The following is a 16,232-nucleotide window of genomic DNA, read 5'->3' on the forward strand; positions in this document are numbered from 1 at the left end:
GTTCCCCAAGGGTCAGTGCTGGGGCCACTGCTTTTCTTGATGTATATAAATGACCTGGATATTGGAATACAAAGTAGAATTTCTAAATTTGTCGATGACACCAAATTTGGGGGGGTGGCAAACAGTGATAATACCAGTCGACTGCAACAGGACATAGACAGGCTAGCAGAATGGGCAGACAAGTGGCAGATGGAATTTAATACAGAGAAGTGCGAGGTGATGAATTTTGGCAGAAGGAACAGGGAGAGGCAATATACACTTAATGGCACAGTTTTAAAGAGTGTGCAGGGACAGAGGGACCTGGGAGTTAATGTGCATAGGTCCCTGAAGGTAGCAGGACATATTGAGAGAGTGGTTAACAAAGCATATGGGATCTTGGGCTTCATAAATAGAGGTATTGAGTACAAAAGTAGAGAAGTTATGCTGAACCTTTATAAAGTGCTGGTTAGGCCACAACTGGAGTATTGCGTCCAGTTCTGGTCACCACACTTTAGGAAGGATGTGAAGGCCCTTGAGAGGGTGCAGAGGAGATTTACCAGAATGGTTCCGGGGATGGGGGATTTTAGCTACAAGGACAGGTTGGAAAAGCTGGATTTGTTTTTATTAGAGCAAAGGAGGTTGAGGGGTGATTTGATAGAGGTGTACAAGATTATGACGGGTTTGGATAGGCTAGACGGGGAAAGGCTGTTCCCACTAGTTGATGGTGCAAGGACTAGGGGACACAGATTTAAGGTTTTGAGCAAGTGGGGATGTGAAGAAAAACTTTTTTACGCAGCGAGTGGTGAGGACCTGGAACTCGCTGCCGACGGAAGTGGTGGAAGTAGAAAGGGGAGACTGGATAGGCATTTGAGGGAAATAAACTTGCAGGGCTACGGGGATAGAGCGGGAGAATGGGACTGACTGGATTGCTCTACAGAGAGACGGCACGGACTCGATGGGCCAAATGGACTCCCTCTGTGCCATTATGACTATGACTCTACACAATCTCTCATCATAGGACAGCCCTCTCATCCCAGGAATCAATCTAGGTGAATCTTCGTTGCACCACCTCCAAGGAAAGTATATCCTTCTTTAGATAAGGAGACCAAAACTGTGCCCAGTACTCCAGGTGTGGCCTCACCAAGGCCCTGTACAATTGTAGCAAGACTTCCTTACTCTTATACTCCAACCCCATTGCAGTAAAGGACAACATGCCATTTGCCTTCCTTATTGCTTGCTGTACCTGCACACGAGCTTTCTGAGTTTCTTGCACGAGGACACCCAAATCTCTCTGAACACCAACATTTGAAAGTTTCTCACCATTTAAAAAAGATTCTGTTTTTCTATTCTTCCTACCAAAGTGAATAACCTCACATTTCCCTACATTATACTCCATCTGCCACCTTACTGCCCACTCACTCAGTCTATCTATATCCCTTTACAGACTCTTTGTGTTCTCCTCACAGCTTACTGTCCCACCTAGCTTTGTATCATCAGCAAACTTGGATACATTACACTCGGTCCCTTCATCTAGGACATTAATATAGATTGTAAATAGCTGAGGCCCAAGCACTGATCCTTGCGGCACCCCACTAGTTACAGCCTGCCAACCTGAAAAAGGTCCGTTTATCCCTACTCTCTGTTTTCTGTCTATTAACCAATCCTCTAGCCATGCTACTATATTACCCACCACATGAGCCCTAATCTTGTGTCATAACCTTTTATGTGGCACCTTATCGAATGCCTTTTGGAAATCCAAATATACTACATCCACTGGTTCCCCTTTATCTACCCTGCTAATTATATCCTTAAAAAACTCTAATGAATTTGTCAAACACGATTTCCCTTTCATAAAACCATGTTGACTCTGCCTAATCATGTTATGATTTTCTAAGTGCCCTGTTACCACTTCCTTAACAATGGATTCCAGCATTTTCCCGACGACTGTTTGGCTCACTGGCCTGTAGTTCCCTGTTTTCTCTCTCCCTCCTTTCTTGAATAGCGGTGTTACATTTGTGACCTTCCAATCCGCTGGGACCATTCTAGAATCTAGGGGATTTTGGAAGATCAAAACCAATGCATCGACTATCTCTGCAGCCACCTCTGTTAGAACCCTAGGATGTAGGCCGTCAGGTCCAGGGGATTTGTCGGCTTTTAGTTCCACTAATACTTTTTCTCTACTTATATTAGTTACGTTAACTTTCTCACCCTCATTAGACCCTTGGTTCCCCAACATTTGTGTAATGCGTTTTGTGTCTTCTACTGTGAAGACACATTACAAATTATTTGTAAACATTTCTGCTATTTCCTTGTTAAGTCAGTCCTACCATCCTAGGTATTATCCTTTGATCTAGGTATTATCCTGCTGAATCACAGCTTTCTCCAGTAGATCCTTTGCCAAATGGAACACCCAAAGCTGAATGCAGAATTTCACATGAGGTCTGTCCAATGCTCTGTATATTTGCATGAGCATTTTGCTTTTATATTCTATGCCTCTTGCGATGATGCCAATATCTGATTTTTTTTCTGCATCAGCAAGCCAACCTTTATGATTTATGCACCTGGAAATAATCCCTTTGTTCATCTATTTATCCATTCCTGTCTGGCATTATTGCACCCAAAGTGTGCCATTTCACACTTCGTTATGTTGAACTCTATCTGCCAAGGTTACGTTCCTTGGCTTAATCGGTGTTCTTTTACAATTCTCTGTTCACCTCACATCTCGCTGCCCACCAATCCTAGAATGACCCTTTCATCCCACTTCTCTGATTCCTAATGCTTGATCAGTACCATGAGGTTGCCTTCAATTCTTTGTGTTTCAGTTTTCGTTAGCAAGCTTTTGTGTGGAATCTTATCAAACTATTTTCTGAAAATTCGTATGGCATCCAATAATCCTCCTCTATCCACCTACTCAATGACTGTGTCAGCTATCTCTGTCACGTCAGTTAGACGTGACTGCTTGAGTAAGGGTGCAACATTTGCTAACTTCCAATCCTCTGGTACTATTCCTGAATCAAGCGAGCTATGAAAGAAGTTTCTCCTGAATTCCTTATTGGATTTATTAGTGACTATCTTCTATTTATGACCCCTAGTTTTGGATTCCCCCATAAGTAGAAATATCTCTGTCTTCAATTAAATGGCTTCTTCTGTTGATCACAAAGCAGTGTCTTGTGCCGTATGGTACCATAACGCGTTGAAGCATTTCATGAAAGTGCAGATAGTGCCTGCCCCTTCAGAAAATTTGCTTTTTTAATTATTGGAACAGTTGTGTGGTTAAGCCACAGCCCATATGGAAGCAATCAGAAACCTGCCTTGTGCAGTTGCATCGTACCCTATAAACTGGACCTCTTCTGAAGTTAGTGCTAATTACCAAGTCTCGTCGAGCAATTCCTCACGCAGGATGTCTGATCGTTTCTTGACTGTGCCTACTATTGTCAGTGACCGCACTTCATGGTGGCTCTCCATCAGGGCTGTGAAGGTCATAGTCGTACACATATCGCAGCTAAGATGTTCCTGTGCGCACTGTGTAACATCAGTTGCAGAGCGACATACTAAGGGGGGCACGGTGGCATAGTGGTTAGCACTGTTGCCTCACAGCGCCAGGGACCCGGGTTCAAATCTGGCCTCGGGCGACTGTGTGTGGAGTTTGCACATTCTCCCTGTGTCTGCGTGGGTTTCCTCCGGGTGCTCCGGTTTCCTCCCACAGTCCAAAGATGTGCAGGTTAGGTTGATTTGGCTATGATAAATTGACCCTTAGTGTTAGGGGATTAAATACGTGGGGTTATGGGGATAGGGTGGGATATGTGTCGGTGCAGGCTCGATGGGCCGAAATGGCCTCTATCTGCACTGTAGATTCTGTGATTCTCTGTGATAATGAAGACTAGGCTTGGGAAGATCACTGGGGAAAAACAATTGTTTTGCAGTTTATAGTCAGCTGCCTTTCTCGACTCCTTTTAAAAACTGCAAGCTCACATCTGAGAGAGACGTTTCCAACTCGCATTAAATTACATTTTTCAAACAACTCTTAAGGGTCTTTGAACTTAAAAAATAAAGTTGATGGGAAGCGGCCTTAACTCCTAGGATTCATTGGCTGGGCACTGATGTTTCTTCTCTTCATTGTTCTTTCGGTATAACTTTTTTGTCTTTACACCCTGCCTCCTTTCCAGGGTCTCTCCTCCTTCCTGCCCTCCATTCTCTCTCCTTTCTTTCTTTCGCCTCTCCTTTCTTTCTCGCTCTCTCTCTCTCTCTCCCCCTTTCCCTCCTCTCTCTCCCTTCTCTCCCCCTCTCTCTCTTCCTCCTCCTCCTCCTCCCCCTCCCTTCTGTCTCTCGTCCCTCTTCTCTGTCTCTGCCTCTCTCTCTCTGCTCCTCTTCCCCGCTTTCATCGCCTGTGTTGACAGTATTATTGGACATGAAGTTCCTGTTCATTTTAAGTCTAAAAGTAAGTTAACCAGATTCTGGTAAATGCAGATGTATGGATTCTTAGGCCATTTCTGGACTCAATGCATTATGCTATAATTTTTAAATATGAAATGTTTTTAGTGCTATTATAATTCAACGTTGTATTGGTTTACAAGAAAATGAATGAAGCTGAATCCAGCCGAGAGTCTGTCCCTCATACGCGATGATACCATTTGAAGAGTTTAAAGTGGGGCTTTAATCGGGTTGCGCTTTCTACAGCGCGCTGTCTTCATCTCTGCACCCATGTTTAAATCCAGTGACCAGTGACGGAGAGAGGAGAAAATCTGACTGGACGACGCTCTCTGATATCCCCCGTGTAAAGGGCAGGTTATTAGGAGACGGCTTCGACTTTGGTTTATCTTATTTTCTTTCCTCATTCATTTCTTTATGTTGCATATTGATCAGGATTTTTCTTTGTCTTTTTTTGTCTGTTTTATTCGTTCTCCAGCCTGACCAGGTGCAGGTCATCCCCAGTCCCAGTGTATGTATTATTATTTCATTTTCTGTTCTACCCCTTTTGCATGCTTTCGAACTGCTTGTGGGCCGCACACTCGGATTATTTGACTCCCGGTAACCCAGCGCACAGCAGTATATATCGTAATCCATTTAACTGTTGCATGGTCCTAAACCAGCTTGGCTTCCAGTGGAGTGACGGCAATCAGGGGCGTACCGAGATGCTGTGTTTTAATCGTGTGGTTTATTTGACTTTACATTAATTTTTGTGTTTTCTTTTGCCTAGGAATATTTTTTTTCAAATCTCTTGTTATTTCCAGTAGCGAGGATGGGGGCGTCGAGTTAATGCGGCCGCTGGTGTATCTATAACTTGACCAGTCACACCGCTGGTGTATCTGTAACTTGACCAGTCACACCGCTGGTGTATCTGCAACTTGACCAGTCACACCGCTGGTGTATCTGCAACTTGACCAGTCACACCGCTGGTGTATCTGCCACTTGACCAGTCACACCGCTGGTGTATCTGCCACTTGACCAGTCACACCGCTGGTGTATCTGTAACTTGACCAGTCACACCGCTGGTGTATCTGTAACTTGACCAGTCACACCGCTGGTGTATCTGTAACTTGACCAGTCACACCGCTGGTGTATCTGTAACTTGACCAGTCACACCGCTGGTGTATCTGTAACTTGACCAGTCACACCGCTGGTGCAGATAAATTAAAAAAATTACTTGAAATCCATGTTTCAATTGAGCCACAATAAACGCCTTCGCCCTCGCTCTGCCTATCGCACATCTGCTTCCTTTTATCTGTCTTTTTGGTTTTGCAAACTTTTTTAAGAAGAGCGTTTGGCCGAAACACTCTACACTAATCAGACTGGATGTTTGTTTCGTTAATGGCATGACATAACTTTATAATTTGGGAGCTGGGACCCTCAAACAAACCAACTGGAATTTGGTTGCAATAAAAACCAATTTCCCTGACCACGAGTAGAAAAGGGTGGTGGGAGGGGAAAGAGAGAGAGAAAGAAATCCCGTTAAAACGCGCTGTACCCTGTAGCTGGGAAATGCTGATGTGTGTTAAATTGTGGCTGGCTGTCTTGTACACTATTGTTAATCTAAATTATAAATTTCTAGTTTTTATTACATTAGCTTGTGACCTGTGTACGTTAGAGCATTGTATGGTAAGACTGTTTTTGGATCCAGCCCTTATTCTGCTGAGGTTAATGGTCTTAACTGCTTAAAGCCAGACCATAGATGAAAGTAATTCTTGTATAGAAGCAGAAAACGATCTAAAAATAACACCTTGGGATTTAAGTTGCTCATTAGGTTGATGTTCATTTTGTTGAAATTATTCCTGCTGGTCAGCTCGGTGTTAATATTTAAAGGTTTGTCCTTTTACTCCTAATAATTATTTCAAATGAAAATCCAAGGTGCATTGGCATCATTACTAAAATAAATGTAATTAAAGACAAGAGTGTGAATTAATTGAAAGTTTTTCATTCTCCAATTTTTACTTTGAAATATTTCTCATGACTTCTGAATGAAACACCATGCTATTTCAATCCATATCTTTTTACGGGATGCACAGGTTTCCCCCACCTCCCTATTTTAGTTGATTTGCAGTCTCAAGGGCAGAAACAATGTTCCTCAGGACCGTTCACTAGCCACGTGCACTGTGTTGGGTCAAAATACCGCAAGGCTAAAACAGGTCCTGTATGTTTTCAAAGTCGTATCAAACTGCATGGTTCAATGCAGAAACATGATTCGAGCCACTCCAAGTCCAACATGTCCTTAATGGAACTCCAGTTTGATTTGGTTTTTTTTGTTGCTCCTCTCCATTCAAGAGACGAGCAGTTTTGCCAGATAGCCTGGGGAAAAAATGGCATCGTCACATTGCATTTTCGGGAGAAGTGTGGCGAATTGCAGAATAAGAACAGCACAGGTGAAACCAGAACACAGATAAAACACGAAGCAAATGGGGAGGATTAAAGATTAAAAAGAAGTTTTAGAAATAAATAAAGAATTGGAACATTAAATAAGCAACAAAAGCAGCCTATAAAACCTAACTATACAATTGGCATTTTTTCTCGCTCTGTTGGCCATTACTATCTAAAGCCCAGAGTACATTCCTCCCAGCCCTTAACATTATTTATGAAGACACACATTTGCTGTTAGGAAATAGGCCTCACCGCTAAAGCAGAAGTAACCTGGCCATCCTTTCCTCCTCTGTGTCTCCGTGCTGAGCTTTTGAAAGCGTTTGAGCGTAAGTTTAATCCTGTATCCATACCAGCTGATGCCTTCTAACCAGGCGTTCCCATGACGATGCTGCACACTCACTCGATGGCTCAGTGAGTAATTGAGCCATACAGTCCCTGGTATGTGCCGAGTCACTACAACATGCCTCAGTGACCCTAGGTTTGGGGTGGGGTGGGGTGGAAGGAGCTGAAATTAGCCCAGTTTCTCAGTCCTCATTGGCCTACAGTAACTGCTGCTGGGAAGTGCCATCGTGTGGACACCAGGTGAGGAAGGATTGGGCTCGGCTCAGTAACCTCCGTCACACTCTTGTCGAGCACTGGCTACTGGGGGTGGGCTTCCAGAAGGCAAATGGCGTCCATGGACCCAGGCGCTGGTGCTTTCAGGAATGGAGGAGAAGGGAGAAAATTGCCAAGGAACAGATAGGATAGATAGAGAGAAACTATTTCCGCTGGTTTGGGGATTCTAGGACTAGGGGGCATAATCTAAAAATTAGAGCCAGACCTTTCAGGAGTGAAATTAGGAAACACTTCTACACACAAAGGGTGGTAGTAGTTTGGAACTCTCTTCCGCATATGGCAATTGATGCTAGATCAGTTGTTAATTTTAAATCCGAGATTGATAGCTTTTTGTTAACCAGTGGTATTAAGGGATTTGGGTCAAAGGCAGGTATATGGAGTTAGAGCGCAGATCAGCCATGATGTTATTGAATGGCAGAACAAACTCAAGGGGCTGAATGGCCTACTCTAGTTCTTATGTTTTTTTAAGGAAAATTATCTGTTTTGGAACAAAAAATGTATGGACTTAAGACTGTACTAATGCATGTAGCTGGAGGTGGGCCTCTGTGCCACAGTGTGTTGGCATACCAATGGACTGTGCACAGAGTGACAGGACACTGGCTCACGCCCGCAGCATTGTACCCAATGAGTTCTCCGACTCAGCCCATGCTGTTCCTTTCCCTTCCGCCATTCTTAGTGGAATAAATAGGGAGATGGGAGGAAAAGTGAGGGCATCTCAAATCACAGGAGTTTCTCTCTAGTGCTTTCCAATGTGGGGTGACTGAGTTGAATCACCTGTGCCCAGGGAGCGGGTGGCTACTGGTTCTCTGGACTGGGAATGAGACCTAAATAAAGGAGGAGAAGAACTGGGGAAGGAACAGTAACAATCAGAATATAATTCTAACTTGGTATTGATAAGCAAAGTCTAGTGATGCACCCCAGTCTCAACTATGTTCTCTGGAGCTAGTTGATGAGATATTTCCCGAGGTCTGCCTGAAATTTGGCCACAGGTTCTAAGAGCTAGCATTGCAGAGACTGAACAATCAAAGGGATAGGGTGAGCACTGATGGGCCTGATGTCAAAGTTTGTAAATGAAATGGTTATTTTGCTGCCTATCTGGGTCTAGACAATTCAGATATCTGATTTTTGCAGAGTTGCAAGTGTGTTCTATAGTATTATGGCAATATATGTCCTGTTATTTCAATCCTGTTTTATTTTTTTGTTTGTTTTTTGTTTGCCTTTTTGTTTTGTTTTTCTCCTTTAGCCTCCGGCCAAATACCTCTTACCAGAGATGAGAGTATCTGATGTTGCAAAGAAATGTGTAGTCATCGACTTAGATGAAACCTTAGTACATAGTTCCTTTAAGGTACTGCAAGTTCTTTGTTTATTCTTTGTGGTGTTCTTTAACTTGTGTAATTTTATTTTTTTTAAGTTCAAGCGTACAACTTTCAATCTCAAGTCTGTTCCGGGGGCAGTGCATGAGAAGTAATCGAGAGTAAAAATAGTGATTGCCGATTTTATTTCCGCATGATAACGCATGATACTTTTGTAGTTTCAAATTCTCAGCCTGTTCAAAATGGTCAGAATGTGATTCCGGTAACTTTAAGGTGTTCGTGTGAGGGGTGAGGACGATACTTGCCATGGAGATGATGGGAGGAAGCAAAAGGAAAGGGAATTGGATATAGACTTGAAAAGGAGAAATTTGCAGGGCTGTGGGGAAAGTGCAGGGGGGAGTGGGACAAAGTGGATAGCCCTTTCAAAGAGCCGGCACAGGCAGGACGGGCCCAATGGCCTCCCTCTGTGCTGTATGATTGTATGAAATCCCTAACCCCATAACTGGCTTTTGCGGTGGGTTAGCACTAATTTCTTTGGACCTGCGTTCAAATCCAGCCCACAGCAGTGGTATGGAAGTGCTGCTTTGCTGTCTGGGATGTTACTGCATAGGTTTGGGGAATTCCCGGCACTGGTCCTGGTGGGTTTGGACGTAGCGCAAAAATGCCCATAATTTAAGTACAAAGTTGCAGTCAAGAGGCCACCATGATGGCTTGTGAAGGAAATGGAAAGTAGGGAGTCGTCATCCGAGGCTGTGCATTGGTGGTACAAAAGTAGAAGGCGCTTTATTCTTGTCGGGCTTTGCTGAATCTGACCGGGAAGTGCTTGATACTGATCCCATTTGCCCGAATCCAGGCATATCCATTCTCCAGCACTGAGTCCTCTCTCCCACCTTGACGAATGTAAAAGGAAATCAGCAGAGAAAGAAGAAAAAAAAAACCTTACCCTGCACACAAACAAAGGATTTCATTCAATATTCGCCCCTTTTGTCCTGCGTCAGCGCAACTCGTGCAGAATCAGTTGACTACCAGCCAGCAACTGAAAGGAGCAGAAATAAAACATACCCATGCTCACAAAATAATGGCATGTGCTTGCCTCGGTTTCAGGGCACCTGTTCGGACACACTTATTGTGTGATGAGTGCGTTTAAATCCAGAATGATGCCCATTCCTATCACAAGTGTGAGAATAAACCTTTTTAAATAACAGCCCCAACCTTCCTTGCAATGTAGGCAGGGAATTGGTGACGTCGGTAATGAGCACCTTGCCAGAGAGGAAAGGTACAGTTGACATACTCGTGGTTCTTGCTTTCAGTGGGAGAGCCGAGAGCTGATGTTTGCCTTGCACTGTTGCTTTTAATATGGAGCTGTTTACTTTCACCTCGAACATTACGGTGGCATAGCGGTTAGCACTGTTGCCTCACAGCGTCAGGGACCCGGGTTCGAATCCGGCCTCGGGCGACTGTCTGTGTGGAGTTTGCACATTCTCCCCGTGTTTGCGTGGGTTTCCTCCGGGTGCTCCGGTTTCCTCCCACAGTCCAAAGATGTGCGGGTTAGGTTGATTGGCTATGATAAATTGACCCTTAGTGTTAGGGGGATTAAATGGGGATATGTGTTGGTGTAGGGGTTACGGGGATTGGGTGGGATGTGTGTCGGTGCAGGCTCGATGGGCCGAAATGGCCTCTATCTGCACTGTGGGGTTTCTGTGATTTCTGTGATTACACTTCACGGAGAAGTCATTTTATTGGGAGGAAAAGTAAACCTGGGGTTTGGTAAATTTGAGACATTGGCTGGCTGATGATGAAAGGAACTAAAGCTGCTGTTTACAACCTGACGTTGGTCAGTAACTGTGATACCAGGTAATCTGTAAGAGCACAGGTCGGCGTGACCAGTTTGTGTTTTAATCTAATTAATAGTATGTTGTTGCCTTGTGACTTTATTTGTTCCCTACCCATATCCCTTCTCTCCTGCAAGCAGTGACCCACGGCGTAGTACAGACTTACAGGTGACGTAAGTGGTCCTGTGTGTGGTGGGGGGTTGGGGAGGGGTGGTGATTTGTGCACGTGCCCATTCTTTATATACCAGCAAGTGTCGGCAGACGGTCTAACCCTCACAGTGGAGCTTGACCCCATCTCTCATCCACACATCTCTCATTCCAGCAGAGGCGAGTTGCTGGGGAGCAGTTATGGGTGATGTGCCTAACTAGGGAAATGCTGAGGCTAGTTGTAGTCCCAGTGCAATTAGCTGGCTCGGTGTGGACTAGAAAGAAAAAAGAAAGATTTGTATTCCTATAGCGCCTTTCACAGCCTCAGAACCTCCCAAAGCGCTTTACAGCCAATGAGGTACTTTTGAAGTGTAGTAATGTAGGAAACACGGCAACCAATTGTCCACAGCAAGGTCCCACAAACAGCAATGCGATAATGACCAGATCATCTGTTTTTTAGTGATGTTGACTGAGGGATCAATATTGGCCCTAGGACACCAGGGAGAACTCACCTGCTCTTCTTCGAAATAGTGGCGTGGGATCTTTTATGTCCACCTGAGAGGGCAGTTGGGTTGTCCGTTTAACTTTTCAGCCTCAGTACTGCACTGGGTGTGTCAGCCTAGATTTTGTGCTCAAGTTTCTGGAGTGGAACTTGAACTCACGACCTTCTTACTCCGAGGCGAGAGTCACCAGGCCACGCTGACATCTTGATGTACAGCCTTGATGAGTTCCTTTCATTTGTTGCATGATTATGAACCCCCTTGACTCACTTGCACAGTAAATGATCTGTCTCCTCTCATCACTGCATAGAATTTACTGGGCCATGCGGTGTTTATTCTCCACACGAGCCTCCTCCCACCCCATTCATCTCGCCCTATCAGCATATCCTTCTATTCCTTTCTCCCTCGTGTGTTTATCTAGCTTTCCCTTAAATGCATCTGCTATTCGCCTCAATAACTCCATGTGGTGGCGAGTTCCATGTTAACCCAGATTTGCGATGGTGCGCTGGAGTAGCCGCAAGTCGTGCCACATGAGTGTTGGGACATAGGCTCATGCCTGCGATCTGCTAAGTAAACGGAGTTGCCAGTCTCATACACGCTGTTGTGGGGACAGCACCATGCTGTGGAGCATACAGCTTTAGAAATCTGCAGTGAGTAGTATTCATTCATTTAACGATATGACTCTTCGCAGAAGCCACACCCACCTATTTCCCCATTAACCATCCGCTCCTGAAAGCGCCCACTAGCATTGAGGTTTGAGGAGTGATTCTGCCATCCGGCACTCCCGGTGAGGAGCAGCGCCCACAGGGAGCTCACCGTGGGAGATTGCAGACGGGCCTGCATATCGGAACATGAGAAGGCCCTTCAGCCCGTCGAGCTTGTTCCGCCGTTCAATTAGATCATGGCTGATCTGTATCTCAACTCAATTTACCCGTCTTGGTTCCATTTACCTAACAAAATTCCATCGATCTCAGTTTTGAAATTTTCAGTTGACCCCCAGCCTCAACAGATTTTTTTTTTGGGGGGGGTAGGGGGGGAGTTCCAGATTTCCACTACCCTTTGTGTGAAGAAGTGCTTCCTGACATCTCCCCTGAATGGCCAAGCTCTAATTTTACAGGGCTAGACAGACTGGATGCAGGGAGGATGTTTCCCCTGGCTGGGGGGGGGGTCGAGAACGAGGAGTCACAGTCTCAGGATATGGGGTAGGACATTTAGGACTGAGATGATGAGAAATTTCTTCACCCAGAGGGTGGTGAACCTGTGGAATTCTCTACCACAGAAGGCTGTGAAGGCCGAGTCATTGAATATATTTAAGAAGGAGATAGATAAATTTCTAGACCCAAAAGGCATCAAGGGGTATGGGGAGAGAGCGGGAATATGGTATTGAGATCGAGGATCAGCCCCAGTATCACTTGGGTGAATCTGCGCTGCACCCTCTCCAAGGCCACTGCAGGATATGTTACCTTTGGGTATGGGCTAGCCCCGCCGTTCCATGGGTACTGGCAGCCCTCTTCCAACGGTGGATGCCAGCAGACCACGTGATGCCACCATTACAAGACATCTTCCTGCTCCATTTCTACCACGACCGTCAGGCTTCCTCCCTTCCTATTCAGTCACCTTCCAAAAGGTACCAGGATGAGAGAGAATCCTGGGATTGTGTACACTAGTGCAGAGCTGATTCTATTACCTTCCTTACTGGGTCGCAAGCTCGCTGCTTAATGAGAGAGGGCGTTCACTGTATAACAGGAGCTGTTAAATTCAAATACATTGTGCCGAATCCACCAACTCAATCTGACACTTTTTTTAATGACTGGAATATGGAGGCAGTTGCTAAAATTTCTAGTAACAGCTCATTAAAGACAAAGAACAAAATTGTTGCTGGAATTCGTGTATGTTTTGTGGAAGTTTTTTTTTGACCCTCTCACTTCTCGAGAAACTTTCATGATGTGGAAAGCTGCCTTTTATATTTACATAGAAGATAGGAGCAGGAGTAGGCCATTCGGCCCCTCGAGCCTGCTCCGCCATTCAATGCGATCATGGCTGATCATCCAAATTCAGTACCCTGTCCCTGCTTTCTCCCCATACCCCTTGATCCCTTTAGCCTTAAGAAATATATCCAACTCCTTCTTGAATATATTTAATGAATTGGCCTCTACTGCCTTCTGTGGTACAGAATTCCACAGGTTCACCACTCTCTGGGTGAAGAAATTCCTCCTCATCTCTGTCCTAAATGGCTTACCCCTTATCCTTAGACTGTGACCCCTGGTTCTGGACTCCCCGACCATCGGGAACATCCTTCCTGCATCTAGTCTGTCCAGTCCTGTCAGAATTTTATAAGTTTCAATGAGATCCCCTCTCATTCTTCTAAACTCCAGTGAGGATAAGCCTAATCGACCCAATCTCTCCTCATACGTCATTCCTGCCATCCCAGGTATCAGTCTGGTGAATCTTCGCTGAACTCCTTCCCTGGCAAGAACATCCTTCCTCAGATAAGGCGACCAAAACTGCACACAATACTCAAGGTGTGGTCTCACCAAGGCCCTGTACAACTGCAGCAAGACATCCTTGTTCCTGTACTCAAACCCTCTCGCTATGAAGGCCAACATACCATTTGCCGCCTTAACCGCCTGTTGCACCTGCATGCTTACCTTCAGCGACTGGTGCACAAGGACACCCAGGTCTCGTTGCACTTGCCCTTCTCCCAATCTATTGCCATTCAGATAATAATCTGCCTTCCTGTTTTTGCCACCAAAGTGGATAACCTCACATTTATCCACATTATATTGCATCTGCCATGCTTTTGCCCAATCACCCAACCTGTCCAAATCATCCTGGAGTTTCTCGGCATCCTCCTCACAGCATACACGCCCACCCAGCTTTGTGTCGTCTGCAAATTTGGAGATATTACATCTAATTCCCTTGTCTAGATCATTAATATATATTGTGAATAGCTGGGGTCCAAGGACCGATCCCTGCTGTACCCCACTAGTCACTGCCTGCCACTCGGAAAAAGACCCGTTTATTCCAACTCTTTGCTTTCTGTCTGCCAACCAGTTCTCTATCCAAGTCAATACCTTGCCCCCAATCCCATGTGCCTTAACTTTACACGCTAATCTCTTATGCGGGACCTTATCGAAAGCCTTCTGAAAGTCCAAATACACCACATCCACTGGTTCTCCCTTATCTATTTTACCAGTTACATCCTCAAAAAATTCCAGTAGATTAGTCGAGCACGATTTACCTTTTGTAAATCCATGTTGACTTTGTCCGATCCTGTCACTGTTTTCCAAGTGCTCTGCTATTACATCCTTTATAATGGACTCTAGCATTTTCCCCACTACCGATGTCAGACTTACCGGTCTGTAATTCCCTGTTTTGTCTCTACCGCCTTTTTTGAATAGTGGGGTAACATTAGCTACCCTCCAATCCATGGGTACTGTTCCAGATTCCATCGAATGTTGGAAGATGATCAGCAATGCATCTACTATTTCTAGGGCCACTTCCTTAAGTACCCTAGGATGTAGATTATCAGGCCCTGGGGATTTATTGGCCTTCAATCCCTCAATTTCCCTAACACCATTTCCCTACAAATACTGATTTCTTTCAGTTCCTCCCTTTCATCAGACCCTATGTTCCTTGACATCTCTGGGAGGTTATTTGTGTCCTCCTTTGTGAAGACAGAACCAAAATATGTATTTAATTGGTCTGCCATTTCTTTGTTCCCCATTATAAATTCCCCTGATTCTGACTGCAAGGGACCTACGCTTGACTTCACATATCTATAAAAGCTTTTACAGTCAGTTTTTATGTTCCCTGCAAGCTTACTCTCATATTCTATTTTCCCCTTCTTAATTAATCCCTTTGTCCTCCTTTGTTGAATCCTAAACTGCTCCCAATCCTCAGGTTTACTGCTTTTTCTGGCCAATTTATATGTCCTCTCCTTGGATCTTATGCTATCCCTAATTTCCCTTGTTAGCCACGGTTGAGTCACCTTTTTTGTTTTATTTTGATGCCAAACTAGGATGAACAAATTCTGTCGTTCATCCATGCGATCTTTGAATGTTTGCCATTGCCTATCCACCGTCAACCCTTTGAGTGACATTCCCCAATCAATCCTACCCAACTCATGCCTCAGACCATCGTAGTTTCCTTTATTTAAATTCAGGACCTGAATATTTAACCTGAGACACATCTGCAAATCGCAAGCGGATTATCAATGCGGCAGCCACTTGTTCCCTTCAACAACTGTTCGCTCTCCATAAGTCTATCCAAAACCTGATGCTGCTCCATATCTGTGGAGGCTCCGCTGACTCTCCTCTCGCACACCTACCACCCACCTCACTATTGCAGCCTTTCTCCTCTCTACTGTAGTCATTTGACCCAACTGGTCCATGCCGGTCCACACGAGCCTCCTCCCACCCTACTTCATCACACCCTATCTGCACATCCTTCTGTTCCTTTCTCCCTCATGTACTTATCTAGCTTCCCCTTAATGGCATCTATGCTATTCACCTCAACCACTCCCTGTGGTAGCGAGTTCCACATTCTAACCACTCTCTGGGTAAAGAATTGTATGGTCGATGCTCCTCCGAGCTTTCCATTCTCGTAAGCTGCACGTCGTGCTCTACGTGTACCTTCCTTCTCTCGACATCCTCGCTGTGCCAAAATCAAGGTTGGTCACATCATCTCCTGCCCTTAAATCCTCCTTTCGCAGGATCTCAAAACTATAGAGCTCCTCACCTCCCTCAGTAATCCCTTTTTCCTACAATCTAGGAACGTTTAAAACCCTAGAAGAATCACTACTTGGTTTAAGTCATACCTCGCTCTTTCCGACCTCGGTGGCATCCTGCATTATGGGCCCTCGGCCCCTTCACCTTCGTTTCTCACTTGTTTAAATTTTTTTTAAAAACAAGTATTTACCATGAGAGAGCATTCAGAGTCATGAAAAGCAATGATCCCAAAACAACAACTTCCGTCACATTGAGTGAGTCGCA

General features: G+C 44.9%; 1 protein-coding gene across 2 annotated transcripts in view; it reads left to right on the top strand.

The window, feature by feature from the left end:
• The window catches only part of ctdspla (CTD (carboxy-terminal domain, RNA polymerase II, polypeptide A) small phosphatase-like a), a 184,543-nt gene that overhangs the window by 138,914 nt on the left and 29,397 nt on the right, over positions 1-16,232 (top strand). Inside the window, exons 3-4 of one of the 2 annotated variants that reach the window (XM_085987386.1) lie at positions 4,886-4,918; positions 8,690-8,791. In XM_085987386.1, coding sequence (XP_085843512.1) covers positions 4,886-4,918; positions 8,690-8,791 — 135 coding nt within the window. The remainder of the gene's footprint in view (positions 1-4,885; positions 4,919-8,689; positions 8,792-16,232) is intronic. The other variant, XM_085987387.1, reaches the window with a different exon arrangement.

Source organism: Somniosus microcephalus, chromosome 5, assembly GCF_052327205.1.
Source record: "Somniosus microcephalus isolate GS21.2 chromosome 5, FLI_Smic_1.0, whole genome shotgun sequence".
In the NCBI taxonomy this organism is placed as follows: Eukaryota; Metazoa; Chordata; class Chondrichthyes; order Squaliformes; family Somniosidae; genus Somniosus; species Somniosus microcephalus.